An 18,664-nucleotide genomic window follows, 5' to 3' on the forward strand; every position below is an offset into this window, starting at 1 on the left:
TAACAAAAGTATCCACAAAACCACATGAAGCTTTATTTCAATAAATGATATCATAAATTATGGAACCTCCTAACGTCATAGAAAAGTTTCATTCTTGGCGGCTTAGCCGAAGTGACAGGGTTCACGCTGCGTCCGAAACGCAACTGGCTCGGGCGCGCCAATACAGATGAGCAATAGTTATATATCCTACAAATGCTACGCTACACAGTGAGAACGATTGTCTAAGGGCCGGCAAAAATGACCGTGATAATTCTTGGTGAGATTGAACTCGCAAGGCCACAATTTGATGTCATAAGTAAATTTTTCCCTTAACATTTAGGTCGAATTTGATACCTGAGTCAGAATCATCAGCGATGTTCACATTAATTGGCAGAATGTAGTCTTTCGACGTTTCGAACGCTTTGTTCAAGGGCTCCTGTATCTTGGGATAGTACTTCACCAGGTTGAAGAACGTCTGGCTAGGGATGACCAGCAAATCAAGGCTCCGGCTTGCGTATATTGACACATCGGAACAAGATATTGGATGCTGTAAAGAAAACATTTTTAGTCATACTTACAGGCGTTTTTCAAAATGATAAAAAAAATGGAAAAATGACTGTGTGTGCTTGAATTTAAATTCAAGGTCTCTGGACGGCGTTAAACTCATGATGGTAAATAAATAAATAAAAGTTCGCTAACTATGGATAAAGAATTGGTGGCTCGATTCGCAAAGCGCTGGAATAGTGCTCCAGAAGACCATGAGTTTACGCGAGACAGTACATTTTTATCTTTTAAATTTATTATAAATAATTAGTATCGTATTAGTAATTAGATTCGTTCATAGAAAAAATATTTGTCATTTCACTTGATATACGAAATGTATTTTTTAAATCATTCCTTACCCCTGTAAAATTCCCAAACATTCCACCTGGTCCCATACAAGTGATCATTTCATTGTAAGAATTCATGACATCAACCTGAAAATATTAAATCCACTTATTTATGAGAACTACCCTTCAAAAAATTTATCACGAACCCGCAATTCAAGTTGCCTTACCTTGCCCCGATAAATAATGTAAATATAGGGCTGCACATCCTTGCATTGAATGACTGTTTCGGCCTTTAGGAAGTACATTTCGTTGAGGTGTTGAGTGATGACCCTGATGAAAGAGCGCTCCACTTTGCTGAAGAGTGGAACCTCGCGTAGGGTTCTCTCGTACATGAACACAAGAGTGTCTTCCATTAATGCAGAGTTGAGTCGCCGGCATATTTGCTAAACAAATTCTTTCTGTTAGTCAAGAAATAAAACATTATTTGAAGGTACGAGTAATAAAATACACCTACATTTTCAAATATTTGCAGCGTAACTGAGAATTTCTTTTTTTTTCGCCACTTTTATGAAATGTAATATTTTTGAAAAACAATATGCTATTTCTACTCAGAATCACTAGCTTTTTCAATCCTAGTAGTAAAAAAAATGTCCCATACGATTGTTTCTTATTTTGTTACCATTTTCCGTACATGTTGTATGGGGTAACAAAAGAGGAAAGTAGCAAAAATGTATGGAAATTATGAGTCACTTCTTGTCTCCCAGTGAAATTGAAAGTACTCGTGATTCTGAGTACAGTTGACCTAAAATTTCCTAAAAAAATTAAAATAAAAAAATGGTAAAAAAACATAAGAAATGCTCAACTTAGCTTTTATCTCAGAGCAATCAGCGATTTGCTAAGTGATCTTTAAGAGCGAAGCGTATTCGTAGCAATTTTGCCGCGTTCGTTGCGTTCGTTGCTCTCGTTGCGCGCTCTAGACAAACTCGTGTCGCTTTGTCGCAAATCACCCGCAAATCGCTAGTGTAATGACACCTTTAGTGGGCTGATTGGGAGTGATAACTGATGAGTACTTAAAGAGTTGACTTTTCATGAACTAGTTCACCTGAGGATTGCTTCCGTTGGTGCGTCTCCACAAATAATCGAAGTACTTTAACGTTCTCGCTGTTAACATTGGATCGACGTTTTCTTGGTATAAGAAGTTTGCCAAGTCTGAAGTTTTTTCCTGAAAAATACTTGCGTGTTCAACATGAGGGTTTGAAAAAGTTCCAGTAAGTTCTTGAAATTTTAATAGTAGGTAAAGAGTAGGAGATTCTTCAAGACGAAGTGAGGACATTTGAAGATATTGATTCGTCATCCTTCTTGTCTGGGGTCCGCTTTGACAACTAATCCCAAGATTTGGCGTAGCCACTAGTTTTACGAAAGCGACTGCCATCTGACCTTCCGACACGAAAGGTAACTAAGCCTTATTGGAATCAGTCCGGTTTCCTCACGATGTTTTCCTTCACCGAAAAGCGACGGGCAAATATCAAAAGACCTTTCGCTCATAAGTTCCGAAAAACTCATTGGTACGAGCCAGGGTTCAAACCCGCGACCTACGGATCGAAAGTCGCACGCTCTTACCGCTACGCCACCAGCGCTTGTTTGATGGTATTGATTATTGTACAGTCGAGTTCATAAATATGTGTACATTTCTTCACCTTAATTCGTTGCAATAAGGTGAAAAAATGCTGACATATTTATGAACTCGACTGTAGTAAAAGTTTGTTTGGTACTCACAGTGTGATCAAGTAAGGCGGTGCCCGTGGAAGAGCGAGCTGACGCGACATACCCGCACATAAAGGCGAAATACAAGATTGTTAAGATCGCAAGCGACGTAGAGATTAGGGCGTCCGTCGTATTGACAGACATTGTGGGCGTGCAGCCGCATCCTAAAAGCAAGCATTTATTAAGTCCTGCGGGGCTATCATGCTTGCAATTTTATCACTTATCAACGTGAATAAGACATCTGTCACTCTGACATACTTGCCAAAACGTAACCACAGTATAAGGACGACTCAGTAGTTAATCTCCGGCAGCGGCGACGCGAAAGGTACCTACTGCGTTCGAAAGCACGTGGTTGAACAAAATTACTATAAATGTTACTCATCGTCCAAAGTAAGATGTTGTTATTGAATACTATTAACTATAAATATTAGTATAATAATACGACATTATATCAGCCAGAAAACACAAAAAATATCATTATGCATATTATTCTTATCCACGTTTATCCGCTTGCATGTGTTGCGTATGTACACGACGCGCTTGTGTGCACCCCGCGCGGTGTACGTTTGTTAGAAGATTTATTACTGGTTTTATATTGTGACGTAACAGAGGTATCCACGTAGATAAGTGATAAAATTGTAAACATCATAGGCCTGCTGAATGTCATATTTAGTTGATACAAAATTTTATATTGTGAACATACAGACTATTTTTAGGGTTCCGTAGTCAACTAGGAACCCTTATAGTTTCGCCATGTCTGTCTGTCCGTCCGTCCGTCCGCGGATAATCTCAGTAACCGTAAGCAGTAGAAAGCTGAAATTTGGTACAAATATGTATATCAATCACGCCAACAAAGTGCAAAAAAAAAAATTGAAAAAAATGTTTTATTAGGGTACTCCCCCTACATGTAAAGTGGGGGCTGATATTTTTTTTCATTCCAACCCCAACGTATGATATATTGTTGGATAGGTATTTAAAAATGAATAAGGGTTTACTAAGATCGTTTTTTGATAATATTAATATTTTCGGAAATAATCGCTCCTAAAGGAAAAAAAAGTGCGTCCCCCCCCTCTAACTTTTGAACCATATGTTTAAAAAATATGAAAAAAATCACAAAAGTAGAACTTTATAAACACTTTCTAGGAAAATTGTTTTGAACTTGATAGGTTCAGTAGTTTTTGAGAAAAATACGGAAAACTACGGAACCCTACACTGAGCGTGGCCCGACACGCTCTTGGCCGGTTTTTTGTCTAACAGTTCAAAATCAGTACTGGTATTAGGTAATTTTAGTATGATGAAATTTTGCATACAAATTCTCACAATGTCTAATCATAATTTATGGTCACCTAACAATTCATACATTATTACCCATATAATCTGTTCAAGCCTTATATTTTTTGTGCCAAAATTGTCACCAGTGAAGATATATATGTTGATGGAAAATTTTGAGGCTTCGAACTCGAACTTACGAAGGCACATGTATATATGTTACATGAGTTTATTACTGTAAACCCCAAAAAAAGGTAAATTACTCTGCATATAGGTACTCGTATTAGGTTCATGGTTAAATGTACAAAATCAAACCATACTAATACTAACCGACAAAAGTTTTGAAACTGTGGAAGAACACTTTCACATACTCCGTTATGGCTCCTGAAAATGTAATACAAGAAAAAACAGAATTGGTATAATTACAAAACAAATTCAGTGTCGCTGTAAGGAAAACCTCTTTAGGACTTTCACAGGGTACATTATGTAAATCTTAGCTGTATTAAATCAATGACTGATTTCGCCGTGGGTATAACCACCACGTGGGTACGTGGGTATAATTGACAACGTTTCAAAATTTTCAATGTCCCTAAATCGAAAACCATTTCGAGATATACGCTTGTAGATCACATAAATATTTTTTTTAATTTTTTTTCCGTATTTTTAGTATAAAAAATCTTAAAAATAGCTTAAAGGGGAAGTGACGTCAAATAGCTGATTTAAAGCTGCCACTATAACAAAAAAATCTTCCAGTTGGGATGTCACTTGAGTTTGACAGTGACACTTATTACTCTTCGTAGCAAAGATATTAAAAGTTTCATGGCTTAGTCTATGGTTCGTAGTCATTCACTATTGGTTGACAGTGACACTTGAGTCACTTGACAGTCAGACATACCGAACTGTTTGAGCTGACTGTTAAAACTTTTTTTTTAGAAATGATTTTGTCGTTTTCTTGGGTGTATGAAACAACACATGTGACAATAAGAGTTTTGAATGATTCACGGTTATTTTCATTAGACTTATATTGACCGGGATATAGACCGTGATTACGCGACCAGTGGTAACGCTGAAAGTGAACGCAGCCGACGCGCGCGAAGGAGGGTAGATCGCGCGCTGTCTATACAACTTTATAGTAGAGCGGCGAGAGGGTCTCGGAAAAAGTTGATGTGACTGGAGAGTATACTGCTGACAAGTGGTATCGTTGTGATCGGTAGACTTTACTGAGTACGAAATAATGACTTGTCACATTCTCAGACTGTGGGGGGGTTAACTATGACGTCACAAAGATCGCGGTCCCGGGTTTCAATTTTTTGCCAATTTGTCTAGAACCCCTTATCCAATTTTAAAAAATGAGGTGTCGATTGAAAGCGTATAACATGCTGATTAAGATTTGTTATAAGTGAAAAGTATAGTTTTGTTAGTTATTTTTTAATTAACAATAATGCAAAAAATACTTTTTTTTTACTCTCTTTTTTTATTTTTTGACTCAAAAAGGCAATGAAAACGGCCACTTAGCTAAAAAATATGTTATATAAATCATTTAGCTACATTATTAAGCTATCTGTTGCTTTTGAAATTTCTACGATCGGATAATAAATAAGCAAACTACAAGCACATACCTGTAGGCGGGGAGTACCGCTTGACGCGCGTTCCCATACATTCGGCGTCTACCAAATTACACCTCGCGCAAAATTAGTTTCAAGCAGATATACCTCTAATCTTATTCATTGTAACCTATCAATATTGGTATCATTTGAAAGTACAATTAAAGTACTTTAAGAAACAATGTCAATCATTTTCGTAAAATCAATAATCGCCAGTCTGCGGTGGTTACAAAGGAAAAAAGTGGGTATGGAATTTGGCTGGTTTCCTAAGGTTTGATACCCTAGACGAGTTTAAAAGGGGAGGTAAAGGTGACATATGGGTTGTTCTCTTGCCTAAAAGCTACACAGAGGGTCAGGGGAGAAAAAACTAGGGTTTAAGTTTAGTTTTAAGTTATTTTTTCTTTTATTTGTTGATTTTATTGTGTTTAATTTTTTTTGTAATTTTATCAAGGATACACGTTGGTTTCTTTTGCTGAAAATTCACTTTTTTATGAGAAATGTGATGAATTTCATGGCGTTTTTCGATAGAGACTAAAATTCACTTTCAAATAAGGCCACATATACATACTTTTACTTATATAATATTAAGGGTAATACCAAGTAATACCGTTTGAACTCAAACGACTTAGAGGTGCGGTTTTTTGACCCAGTAGGTATTAAAAAGTAATCTTAAAATCAAACTTCGGTCGTTATACACATTAAATCACTAAAATGAAGTTACCTTTAATGTTTTAGTAATTATAATCATTACTTTTAGCCACTTTTCTCAGAACATAATTATTCGACAGAAGTCAAGATCAAGATAACATTAAGAGCATATTTATTATTAATAATGCGTTATAAAACTTATAAACATGAAATAGTTGTTGGGTTACACTTGTTAAGTACATGCAGCTCCTGCAAATACACTCAGTACACTCAGTGAGAGCAGGGCGCGCAGGGCACCTCGTAACACTATGTGTGGCACTGAGGAACCAGTGAAGTCTGGATTGCTACACTGCTGTCCCGCTTGCACTACTCCGCCGGGGCTATTTCCCTTAATATTATATAAGTAAAAGTATGACTATGTGGCCTTATTTGAAAGTTAATTTTAGTCTCTATCGGAAAATGCCATGAAATTCATCGATTTTCTCATAAAAAAGGGCATTTTCACAAAAAGAAACCAGCGTGTATTCTTGATAAAATTACAAAAAAATTAAACACAATAAAATCAACAAATAAAAGAAAAAATAACTTAAACCCTAGTTTTTCTTCCCCTGGCCCTCTGTGTAGCTTTCAGGCCAGAGAACGACCCATATTTGTCACCTTTACCTCCCCTTTTAAACTCGTCTAGGGTATCAAACCTAGGGAACCAGTCAAATTGAATCCCCGCTTTTTTTCTTTGTAACCACCGTAGACTGGCGATTATTGATTTTAAGAAAATGGTTGATATTGTTTCTTAAAGGACTTTAATTGTACTTTCAAATGATACAAATATTGATAGGTTACGATGAATAAGATTAGAGGTATATCTGCTTGAAACGAATTTTGCGCGAGGTGTAATTTGGTAGACGCCGAATGTATGGGAACGCGTGTCAAGCGGTACTCCCCGCCAACAGGTATGTGCTTGTAGTTTGCTTATTTATTATCCGATCGTAAAAATTTAAAAAGCAACAGATAGCTTAATAATGTAGCTAAATGATTTATATAACATATTTTTTAGCTAAGTGGCCGTTTTCATTGCCTTTTTGAGTCACAAAAATAAAAAAAGAGAGTAAAAAAAAAGTATTTTTTGCATTATTGTTAATTAAAAAATAACTAACAAAACTATACTTTTCACTTATAACAAATCTTAATCAGCATGTTATACGCTCACAATCGACACCTCATTTTTCAAAATTGGATAAGGGGTTCTAGACAAATTGGCAAAAAATTGAAACCCGGGACCGCGATCTTTGTGACGTCATAGTTAACCCCCCCACAGTCTGAGAATGTGACAAGTCATTATTTCGTACTCAGTAAAGTCTACCGATCACAACGATACCACTTGTCAGCAGTATACTCTCCAGTCACATCAACTTTAAAACTAGACGACTTTTTTCAATTCCGCCGCCTTACTATTAACATCCACCCGCCTTCGTCAGTTTTCCGTGATCATGATGCATGCAACTGCGTCGAAATATCGGGAGCTCGACAAAAATCAAAAAGGTAATCACGGTCTATATCCCGGTCAATATAAGTCTAACACATTGTGACGTCACGAAGCTGTTGTCTTGACGTTTGTAACTTACGCTCTTTCTGCTCGAAGTAGTAATAAGAAGGGATTTTCTCATTAAAATAGCAGTTTTTGGAAAAATAAAAAAATACGTGTATCTTTTAGTATTGAGTTCTTTCAAATCAAACAATAAAAAGTTGTACTCAAAAATATGAAATGTTGTCAATTATAAGAAAAACATACAAAATCAATCAAATATAAAAAAAACACACATAATAGCCATTACAAAAAAAAAGAACGAATAAAATAACATAACACAATTTAATTTAATTTATAAAATGTATTTATGTTATTTTATTTCTTTTTTTTTCTTAATTGTTTTATGTGTCGTTGGCGCCGCCACTTAACTTAGATGTAGTCAGGTCCTCACAGAAAACCAGCGCTGCGGGTTGCCGCGGCATTATGCTGACTGCTGAGTAAGGGTCCTATTTAGCGTTCATTGTATGTTTTGTATGCATGCCTTCTTTTTGTGTTTACTATGTTGTGACGTTAAATAAATGAATTCTATTCTATAAAATATGCGGGTATAGTATAAAGTTCAGATGTATCGACAAAACCACTCATCGAGTCGAGGAATCAGTCCGGGAATAGCTTCGCAGCAATGAATTCGATACCGACAAGTTGTTAACTACTTAGTTCAGCTACAGCACAGCTAAAACGAGCGAGGCAGACTAATGACCTGGGTGGCTAGCCGAATGGCACAATCGCTCACGAAACGCTCACGAAACGAAGCGCTAGTAGATATCTATCTCTATCGCGCTTGCGTATTGGCGCGACAGAGCCAGCGGCGTATCGCTTTCGTTTGGCGTCGGAGAAATGCCATTCGGCTACGGGGCCTGGTACTTGGAAGTTAGCAATTCAAAGGGGAATTTCTCTATCTCGAAGTATCTAAAGAGATATGTTACGTGTATATTCAGGTATAGTCGTATACACCGTGTTTTTTTGTTTTCCGTTAAATTCGACACGCAAGCGCAACGTTCATCATCAGGAACCACCCTGTATATCGCTTTTTATTAAATTCGTTTTTTTTTGTTTCTATACATAATAAGTGGATTAATTAGTGTGAGAGGACCTTAATCATAACATTAAAGTCATTGTCAAGTGTTTGACGGCACATCCAAACCAAATAACATGAGAAAGTATAGAGTTAACTTTAGTTAGAACTTAGAATTAGTACGAGTATATAATAGTATCAATTGTAATTTCAATTCAATTTTAAATATTTACATGTGACATGTAAAAGTGCCCCTGTGGCCTATTTGCTGAATAAATTATTTTGATTTTGATTTTGAGTGGTAAGGGATGCCGCACACGTGTTCAGTCATTTTTTTTTTTTTCATAATTCGATAAGCGTAAAAGTTAAGAGGCTAGTTTCTTAGGCCCACTTCTGTCATTTTCACTTTGTCATTTGTCAAATTCCATATAAAATGGTAGGTTAACCCTCGGGTTAACCCACCATTTTCGTCGGTGCAAGTGGCCCTTAAAGAAATTGATTGTTTAATGTACTAAATAATCTTCCCTTAAAGTTAACGGAATTATGGCATTTCTACGACGCGAAACGAAAACGAAACGCCGCGAAAGGTAGTCTGGCTCTGTCGCGCCAATACGCAAGAGCGATAGAGATAGATATCTACGAGCGTTTCGTTTCGTGAGCGTTTCGTGAGCGTTTGTGCATTCGGCTAACGCAGGTCGTCCCTTTCGTACTTCTATTCATAAGTGCGATAGGGACGGCTTAATGTTTTATCGTTTATCGCGCGACCGTGCTATCGATTCTGGTTTGAACAAACCTACAGGGGTAGTCAGAGCACATGAAGTTTTAATGCCACCTTTAGCAATAAAGGGGTTGAAGAAAAACGAAATTGTGATTTTGCAATGGCAGCTTACTAGCCCCTTGCCTACACCGCAATGGAACCTGTACCGCATAGTTGATAGTACCTCCTCATCCTACCCAATGTGATTTATTTAAAAAGGACATATTCCATTTTTAGAAAATTATAAATTAAAAGCCTGGATAGGCAAAAAAATACCATTTTTGTATGTTTTACTTAAATCGTGTTACAAAGGAAAACTACCCTATTTAAATTTCAATGGCTCAAACTGTATATGGTGGGCAGGATGAGGCTATGACAATCACGGGGGAAAAGAGGTGGCGAAATTCTTAACCCGTCACCATACTAGGTATATTTGAGTATTCCTCATATTTTTTTTTACGGTCCCCTGAGTCACGCTGGTTTTATGCATAATTATGCTACTGAAATTATGCAAAAGAAAAGAAAAAGTTGATTCACCCATCCTCACTTACCTCCAATATTATGATTCGTCCCATGCATAACAATAACCCTTGAACAGTTAGCCATGATAATGTCGGTCCCATTCGGTAGATAGGGCCTACAAAACGAGATGAAAGAAAACGCAGAAGCAAAGTTCACGATAGTCAATGCTGCTGGCAAGAATTTTAGTAAGAATATCAATTGGCTCGTTTGCATGATGTCTTCTTCCCAGTAATTCACCGCGGCCACTATTCTGGTTAGCTGAAATTGTAATTAAGGTACAGCGCGTCAATTAGAACTGGGGGCAATTTTCAACTGATCGACTTTTTTCCATGTTTTACACTATTAACTTGAGCTCCATATGTATCCACTAGACACGCGTGCCATTATCACACCTCGGACACTGGCGATCAAATATATGAAAAAGGCGCGTTCCTAGCACACAGTCTAAGCTCGTGTAGGTGAACGCGCACGATAGTACTCTTTATTATACTGTGCCATTATATGATCTGTTCTCTCTATTTAATAATGCATACATTGTAAAACATGGAAATAATTGAGTAGTTGAAAATTGTCCCCCAGTTTTAATTGCCCCGCTGTACTTTATTAGTTTGTCAAAAGAGCATATGTATCGTTTTCAAGCAAAAGGCACTACATTGTCGCACAAGTAAAAGGACGCTCTAACAGGTTATTCGTTTGAGCAAATTTCGTCCTTATGGCCAGCGACAATGTGATACCTGTTACTCAAATCGTCACAAAATGTCTGTAAAGGCGTACAAAACTGTATCAAAATATACCTGTAAGACATACAGGACCTACTCTCCCGGAAATAGCGAAAATGTAATTTGACAAACGTTCACATGTACTATTTGAGCGATCACAGTTAAAACATATGTACTAAACACAATGTACATTACTCACAGTCAAAATGAAATAGCCATATTATTTCGTGATTTCGGGGTTAGCCATATACGCTATCTTGCTAAAATATTTTCTTATTAAGATTTTCCCAAGTAGGTATATTTTGGACACATATATTATGTATACATATAAATAAATAAATAGGTCTGTAATCATACCTGAAACAACTTGTTCAAACGATATAAATCTAAATCCGCTTGGTCATTTATAAGGCTTACCTGGAAAAATACAAAAAACATTAATATTTGTTTCAAAATAAATATAATATAATTAAAAGAAACGGACAAGAGCATGTTGTGCTCTTCCATCGAGGATTCCGTACAAACTACTAAGTAAGTTATATTATACTTAATACTAAATATTATGTCTTAAAACGATACATAGAAAGTTAATTCATAGGATTTATCTGGACCATTTTTTTCAAAGCTGGGGGACAGCTTTGAAAAAAATGCCTCCCGCCCATTTTTTTTGGATTTGGAAATATTTTTTAGGTTTAAACTCAAAATCGCGAGCTCTTTCAATCCTAATTGGAAGGAAAAGTGTCCCAAGGTTTTTTTTGCATTCCGTTACCATTTTTTCATACATTTTGTATGGCGGTAAAGGAATACAAATACAAATAATTTATTAATAAAAACATAATTATACAGTGATTGTTCTTAAAGGCTAAGAATTGTTATACATATAAGAGATGTTTTATACAAATGCCTGAGCTAGGATAGTTCCTGTGTTTCTGGCAGAGGAAAGACTAAATTAGTGATTTATTTTTAATTATTCACTAAAATAAAAATTATAAGAAAATAAACACAAGACTTATTTTCGTAGGTTCCGAACTATTACATTACATATATATTCATTGTATATTCAATAGGTAATTATTTAACGACCATAAGTAACTTTTCTGTATCATCGTACGTCATATTTTGCAGGACTCGTCGTTGAGCACTTTTACAACAAACATAGCTAAGTGGACATAAGTCTAATTTTGCATTTAACCTGTTGTATAGAAATGGCCCCAGAAAGACGAAAAATCTAGATGAGAAAACGTGTTTTCTATGTACGGTTTGACTACAAACGATATCTTTCCGCCTTTTGTTATTATAATCTGTGTTGAAGGATATTCGGCCATGCTGCTTTAATGTTGCGCTTAAAATAAACAATTGACGAACAGTTAGTACTTGACATGATTGATAAAGAAGATCTGTAGGGTATAAAAAAGGTCGGGAAGTAGCTACTTTTAGCACCGCTCGCTGGGCTCTTTCTAAGTTTAATAGAGTGGTTTTAGCTGTGCCACCCCAAGATGAAATGCAATATGTTAGTATCGATTGACACAGGGCAAATGGAAAATTTGAAAAATGTATGGAAGATTTTTTCTGCTATCAGGATCGACAGACCTTGCGATTCTAAGTATGAATCGCGTAAAAAAATACCCATACAAAAAAGTGGAGTGGACAACTTTGAAAAAAATGGCCCATCTACATTATAAAATATTCATTAACGTACAAAACGGGATAGCGGAAAACAGATGAAAATATCCAAAACAAATCCATGTTTGAGATATCGTGATATCGTATATAACGGGTGAGTGACTAAAAGCGATCGCTCGTCGTAATACGCCACATACGCCATTATCATTATGTCGACGTACAGCAGAAGGTCCTCGTAAAAAATGAAATTGCCACGAAATTTGCTGTATGATACCTGAAAACAAGAATGGGATACTAGAGGTGCCTACTTACTTATACAATTTTTATCACGGAACATCATACACAGTGCATGTTGGGGTGCTGGCATAGTGATAAAGAGTTAGATACAACAATTTTTTACACCACACCAACTGGTAAAGGATCTCTTTGCTATTAGAAAACAGGTAGCATTTTAAAAATATTTTAAGCGGGTTACTCACGTATTAAGTCGATATAGCGTTCGACATATTTCGGTCCAATTTCGAGGACCTTTCTCAAGAGTAGCGACCCCGCCTTTACATGTCGAGAGCGCGAGTATGCGTCGCGCTCTCGACATGTACCGAAATTGGACCGAAACATGTCGAACGCTATATCGACTTAATACGTGAGTAACCCGCTTAAAATATTTTTAAATATGTATGAGTCTCACGGGAGTTTTATAGTTAGGTAGCATTTTATCCACAAGAGTGCAAAGAGATTACATATAAATTTTATCTTAATGTCTTAAGCTTTGAATTGGAATTGGACTGGTGTTTTAAAGGGACACATGTTCAGTTCAGCCGGTGGTATGAATTTTACAAATTTAAAAAAAAGTATCTTTCGCAGAGGTTTCTGCATGTTTATTGCATGATAAAAATAGTTTTGATAAGGAGATAGAGAGATGGGTAAACATCGATGACAGCGTCTATTGAAGAAAACAAAGGGAGACTTTTGGTCTGCAGCGGGACACTAAGTAAATAGACTCATAAAGAAAGTATGAGCTTACATTCTCTTGACGACTTGATAATTTTCTGTACAAGATTACCGCAAAACCTTTGTAATAGGCATTCATTGTGAAAATATTTGACGCATGTATGTATAAAAGCTCTACCAAATATAGGCTTTCGTAAACAAATTTAATTTGATTGGAACCCGCTGGTATACTCCATGAGGATGCCATCCAATAAAAAAGTTGGAATGTACAGACTGATATACGAACTTTTTTTTTGCTTGTTTCCAAACTGGAGATAATTTATTTAGTAACTTTTTCATAATTTGAGCAATGTTACGAGAGCTAATTGTTTTCTGGAGTTTAATGTGTCCCGTGGGACTTCTCAAATGGGAAAATAACAAATAATTGAATTAAGATACTTATGTCGTTTGTACTTGCTTGTGTGACTGCATCGTGTTCATTAAATAAATTAAAATAATGCGCTTATTTAGTTATTTTACCTAATTAAAGTAAAGCAGAATAACTATTAATGTTTAGAAATCACCAGTAGGTAGGTGCAATAGCGGCATGCTACGACATATCTAATTAACATTACCCCACAAGTTATCGTCTTCCGAGCGTTGTACCAACTCCATAGCTGGCGGGCTAGCATAGCTTGCGTTGTCGACTTGTCGCGCGCGAGTCCATACATCTAGCGCGACTTGAAGTATGAAGTTGTGCTAAGCCCGCTGATGCTCGGCGCAATGTCGGCTCTAATCCAAAGCTACCTAATTTTCCATAGCCCTAACTCAATACTTAGCCACCCCACACTACCGTCTCCCGAGCGTTAGCATCGCGGCAACTCTACGTATCGTAGGTACTCAACGCGACATTAAAAAGGCAATTGCATACCGATGTCTTTTTCCATATCGCTGACTGGACACCGACGCTTGAAAGACGATAGTATGTGGTGGCCAAATACCTACACCGCCGACATAAAAAAGACGCAGTAATCTTCGGTTGTCAACTTGACTGTGATACAATGTTGTATGAGTCTACCAAAGAGAATCGATATAGGTACAGATAGAGAACTTCAGTTTTTACAATTTGAATCATGGCTTCTAAGTAGTATGTGTTATAATTGTTATTTATTTAGCGCGAGCATCAACTAAAGGTGCGCGCCATCTACCTATAAACGAGCATAACTTTTAGCTATATTATGGTTCCATTTTATCTTAGATTTTGTTTATCATCTTTAGTTGTACTTACCGCTATGCCATACGGTACAGTAATCAGATAATATATGGCCAGTATCGCTCTGAGAAGGCACCAGACTTTCAAGAACATCCCATAAGGTGTAATGCTTCCTGGTATTATGATAAATCGTATAAACCTGTGAGCAAAAAACCTGTGCTATACTTTGTTACCGCAAGGACGATTATAAAGGACCAGCAGAGTCCATACTAAATACCGTACCCCGTTGGCAGCCGTAAATCTATGTCACTAGATGTCACTAAGAGTGTCATTTGAATAAAAATGTCGTTTTTTTTTAAAATACGCACGCGGTAGTTCAACGGCATTACAAGTGATACAGTGAAAAGTATATAGATGACGCTAGGGGCCCGTGTCATGTTTCAGTCCCTGTTTACAACGCAAGCCATCGTTCTTATTTTGAATTATGACAATCATGCAAAAGAGTACCATACTGTCAAATTTTCTATCTCTTTCATTTTGAGCGTGACGTCAATGATTAGTAATATTACTTTCAATATATTTAAAATTTAGATTTTAATGAGGCCATTTCGAACGGTGTTTATGATAGATATCATGTTGACAATCAATCTCCTGACCGTCTCGCTCATACCAATCCTATCCTATATTTGAACGAGTGCGACCGAAACAGTTGAGTATTATTGAAGATTTTTGAATGTCTAAATTCTTATTGGTAGATGTCGAAAACCCGCTTTTTCCATAAAGTGTTGGCGCGACGTCAAGTGGGTGATAGGCGTACGAGCAAGTACGCGTTGGATGGACGACTACTATGCGCAGCGGTTTTTACGCGTACTTACGGTGACACACAATCGAAAAAGGTCGTCGAGCCATAAGTACGCATACCTGCTCGTATCGTACGTTTATCACCCACTTCAGACTGCGTTTCGATCGGCGTTTAGCGACAAACGACAATGATTATCAGCTCGGCTTCATGGCTTTACGAACCTTAGCTCGGACCATCGAATATGAAACTTATAAACTTCTTCATACACAAGGGTATAAAGAAGTTTATAACCAGGTGCTCCATGACACCATTGCACCAATCTGTCGCCAGCACCGCTACACTTCAACGGCCAAGTCACACAACATCCATACTAATATTATAAATGGGAAAGTGTGTGTGTCTGTTTGTTTGTCCATCTTTCACGGCAAAACGGAGCGACGTATTGACGTGATTTTTTAAGTGGAGATAGTTGAAGGGATGGAAAGTGACATAGGCTACTTTTTGTCTCTTTTTATATCCCCCACTTCCTTAGAATGGAGGATGGAAGTTTGTGGAGAGATTTTCGAATTTAACGCGAGCGAAGCCGCGGGCAAAGGCTAGTTAACTATAATAATAAAGAAATCGCAGTAAGGAACTTTATGTAGATTTCATTACTTTTTAGAGATAAACAAGCAGCTCCATCGAGACGGCTATTTTTTACAGAATGTTTTTGGTGGGATATACATAGGCATAGGTATATAACACTAACAAGGTATCTATTGTCTTAGTCCGTTTTCACATTATCCGATCCGATATCGGATGTCGGAAGGATTTAAATGGAAAAAATCCAAGATAGCGCCTGTAATGTATGGGGTATCAGTCCTACATCCGATATCGGATCGGATAATGTGGAAACGCATTTAGTCTCATTAATTATTACTTATGTCAGAGTTTTACTAATTATTTCCTTTTATTCATTTATTATCTCAGTTTAGGTTTATACGAGTACCAAACGAGTAGTATATGAGTAGAAAATATATTACCAAAACAATACAAACTATCATTAATTTATTATAAAAACGTAATCCAAAAAGTGCCACACCTGGCGGCCTAACTATCCGCGTTGTGTCCAAGACGAAACCTGACCGACAAAGCTAGCAAGTCTCTCTAAATGTTAGCTGAAATACTGTCAAACCATTCACTGTGATTACTCAGATTATTATAAGCAAAATGATCTTCGAATGAACTTTCTGGACAATTGAGATGCATTGGGCGCAGTCGAAACCAGCTCGCCCCTTCAGCCGTGTCCCGTTGAAAATCGGAAAGATTCTTTTCCTTAGCACATTTAATGTTTACAAATTGGATTCGCCTTCTGTCACCTAAACTGGTAATTTTATGTATGAGGTCATTGGTCATACAATTATTAATTTATACAGTTATTAATTCTGTATCTCTACTCGCATTGCTGCTGCGATTCTAAAATATTTAATATCCATATATTATGAATATTCAATAAATCCTAATAAATCATACAATGACATTTGTGATGTGACATGGATGTCAGATGTCACATCTGTTGGCACAATGATTGCGTTTTGTTGAACGTATTTGAGCTCAACATATAGGTTTATTATCACTAAGTATATTATATTAATGAACAACGAAACGGATGTGACATTTTCCTAGTCCACCAACGTCATCTAGTCATTTTATTTGGCAATAATTAGACAACATGCGAACAAACTTAGCCAGCGAAGCGATCACAACTACGTCGAGGCCGACCAAAAAATATAATTTGTAAAAATTGTGTTTTGAGCCAATATTTTGATATTAAAATAAAGTTTTCTGATAGTTATTCATAGTATAATATAAAAACAAGTAAAAATATGTGTGAAAATATGTTTTTTTCCACTCCCGGGTTACGAAACAACGCCATCTAGTTTTAAAGCAAAAACTAAGCTTTTTTCAGGGGTACGCTTTTTTGTATGGGCTATATCAGTCTAGTATTAAATGGTCCTTGGTTACCGCATTGTTGATATTTATGTTCTACATTTTTTTTTCTAGATATCCGTAAAGGAAGGAAGAAAAGAATTCGTTTATTGAAACAGTATATTAACAACGAAGGTAACTAATAGTTCAGGACTGTGGAATGGTATAAATATAATAAGAAATTACAAAAAAATATATCATGTATGACTTGCCTTTAGTTAGACTCATATGAACACATTTCTTTTTAAATGCACTTTTGGTTTATTCGGTTAAAGTTTATTATCAACCATGTTTAGGTACAATTGGCATATTTCATAGCACCCACGACATATTTCGAGCACCTCTGTTTAAATGTACATTAACTAATAAGCGCCACCTCATCACTCTCATCAGACACTAAAAATTCAGAACCATCTTGGAAAATTATTTCATAAAAACATCGCATTTTTCATCTGAGTAATTTATAGTGAAGTGTCGTTAAATAACAAACTTCGAGCCTAAAAACATATTTTTCTTTCAAAAACCTATCAATCTAGGGGCAGGCTTGTGAAACTTCGATTCGTATGAGATGATCGCTCAAAAGATATTTATAAAATTAAATGCTGAAAACGGCTTTCATAGTCGTTCAAAACGTGAAAATGCTAATATGAATACTATGTTAGTGAACTCGATTACAGTCCCTTCATCTGGGTGCATAACTGCATAGCCAACGTAACCAATGGTAAACGACCCGTATAGCGAATAAAACGCAATAATCACTGCCGGATAAAATGTAAAAGCGCGATAGAGTTACGCGATCTGAAAATGCAATCAATTTCACACTGTCGCTAGCTTGAAGCTTACAATTTAAAATCAACATAGTAACCGAGCTGCAAAGTTCTACGTTTATAATACTATACCATAATTTCAGAGACATCCTTTTAATATTTACCTCATCACGCCTAACTTCTCGAAGGTCTTCGTGTAGTGGGCTCGCTCCTCGCGGCCGTTTAAGGCGACGAAACTTTCCTTTATCTCTTGCTGTAAGGATAAAAACTTTTCGTAACAGGTTTTTTAAGAGCCTTGAGTCGCACCAAGCTGAGTTGATAGCGATTAGATAGACCCGTGTGTTAAGTAAGGTCAGTGTGGGGAAGACCGTCTACCCGTAAAGACCGTCTATTGACTATAACTTTTGTGTTTATATATCTACGCCTCTCACACCTCCGAAGGTATATCAGTTTTTCATCCTTAAGCCATTGGTCTTCAATACATATCCCTAGGACGAACACTATAGTTAACAATAAACTTGATTCGTGTTTCGAACTCGAGCATCGAGTTCAACATGGTTCCGCAAAAAATTAAAATAAAATAGAAGCAGTCGGAATATTTGTATATCATATATGTAACGTAGTCATTTAATAACCGTTCTTTCTGACTAGTACTATTAATCTACTCAA

At 36.6% G+C, this 18,664-nt stretch overlaps 1 protein-coding gene across 1 annotated transcript in view; it reads right to left on the reverse strand.

Moving 5' to 3' along the window:
- The window catches only part of LOC125233252, a 103,397-nt gene that overhangs the window by 47,872 nt on the left and 36,861 nt on the right, over nt 1–18,664 (reverse strand). Inside the window, exons 16-26 of the mRNA XM_048139191.1 lie at nt 18,160–18,248; nt 14,534–14,657; nt 12,392–12,589; nt 11,050–11,109; nt 10,003–10,231; nt 4,173–4,226; nt 2,586–2,737; nt 1,912–2,031; nt 1,037–1,252; nt 882–956; nt 334–526 (exon numbers count right to left, since the gene is read on the reverse strand). Coding sequence (XP_047995148.1) covers nt 334–526; nt 882–956; nt 1,037–1,252; nt 1,912–2,031; nt 2,586–2,737; nt 4,173–4,226; nt 10,003–10,231; nt 11,050–11,109; nt 12,392–12,589; nt 14,534–14,657; nt 18,160–18,248 — 1,510 coding nt within the window. The remainder of the gene's footprint in view (nt 1–333; nt 527–881; nt 957–1,036; nt 1,253–1,911; nt 2,032–2,585; nt 2,738–4,172; nt 4,227–10,002; nt 10,232–11,049; nt 11,110–12,391; nt 12,590–14,533; nt 14,658–18,159; nt 18,249–18,664) is intronic.

This window comes from Leguminivora glycinivorella, chromosome 14 (genome assembly GCF_023078275.1).
Source record: "Leguminivora glycinivorella isolate SPB_JAAS2020 chromosome 14, LegGlyc_1.1, whole genome shotgun sequence".
Classification (NCBI taxonomy): domain Eukaryota; kingdom Metazoa; phylum Arthropoda; class Insecta; order Lepidoptera; family Tortricidae; genus Leguminivora; species Leguminivora glycinivorella.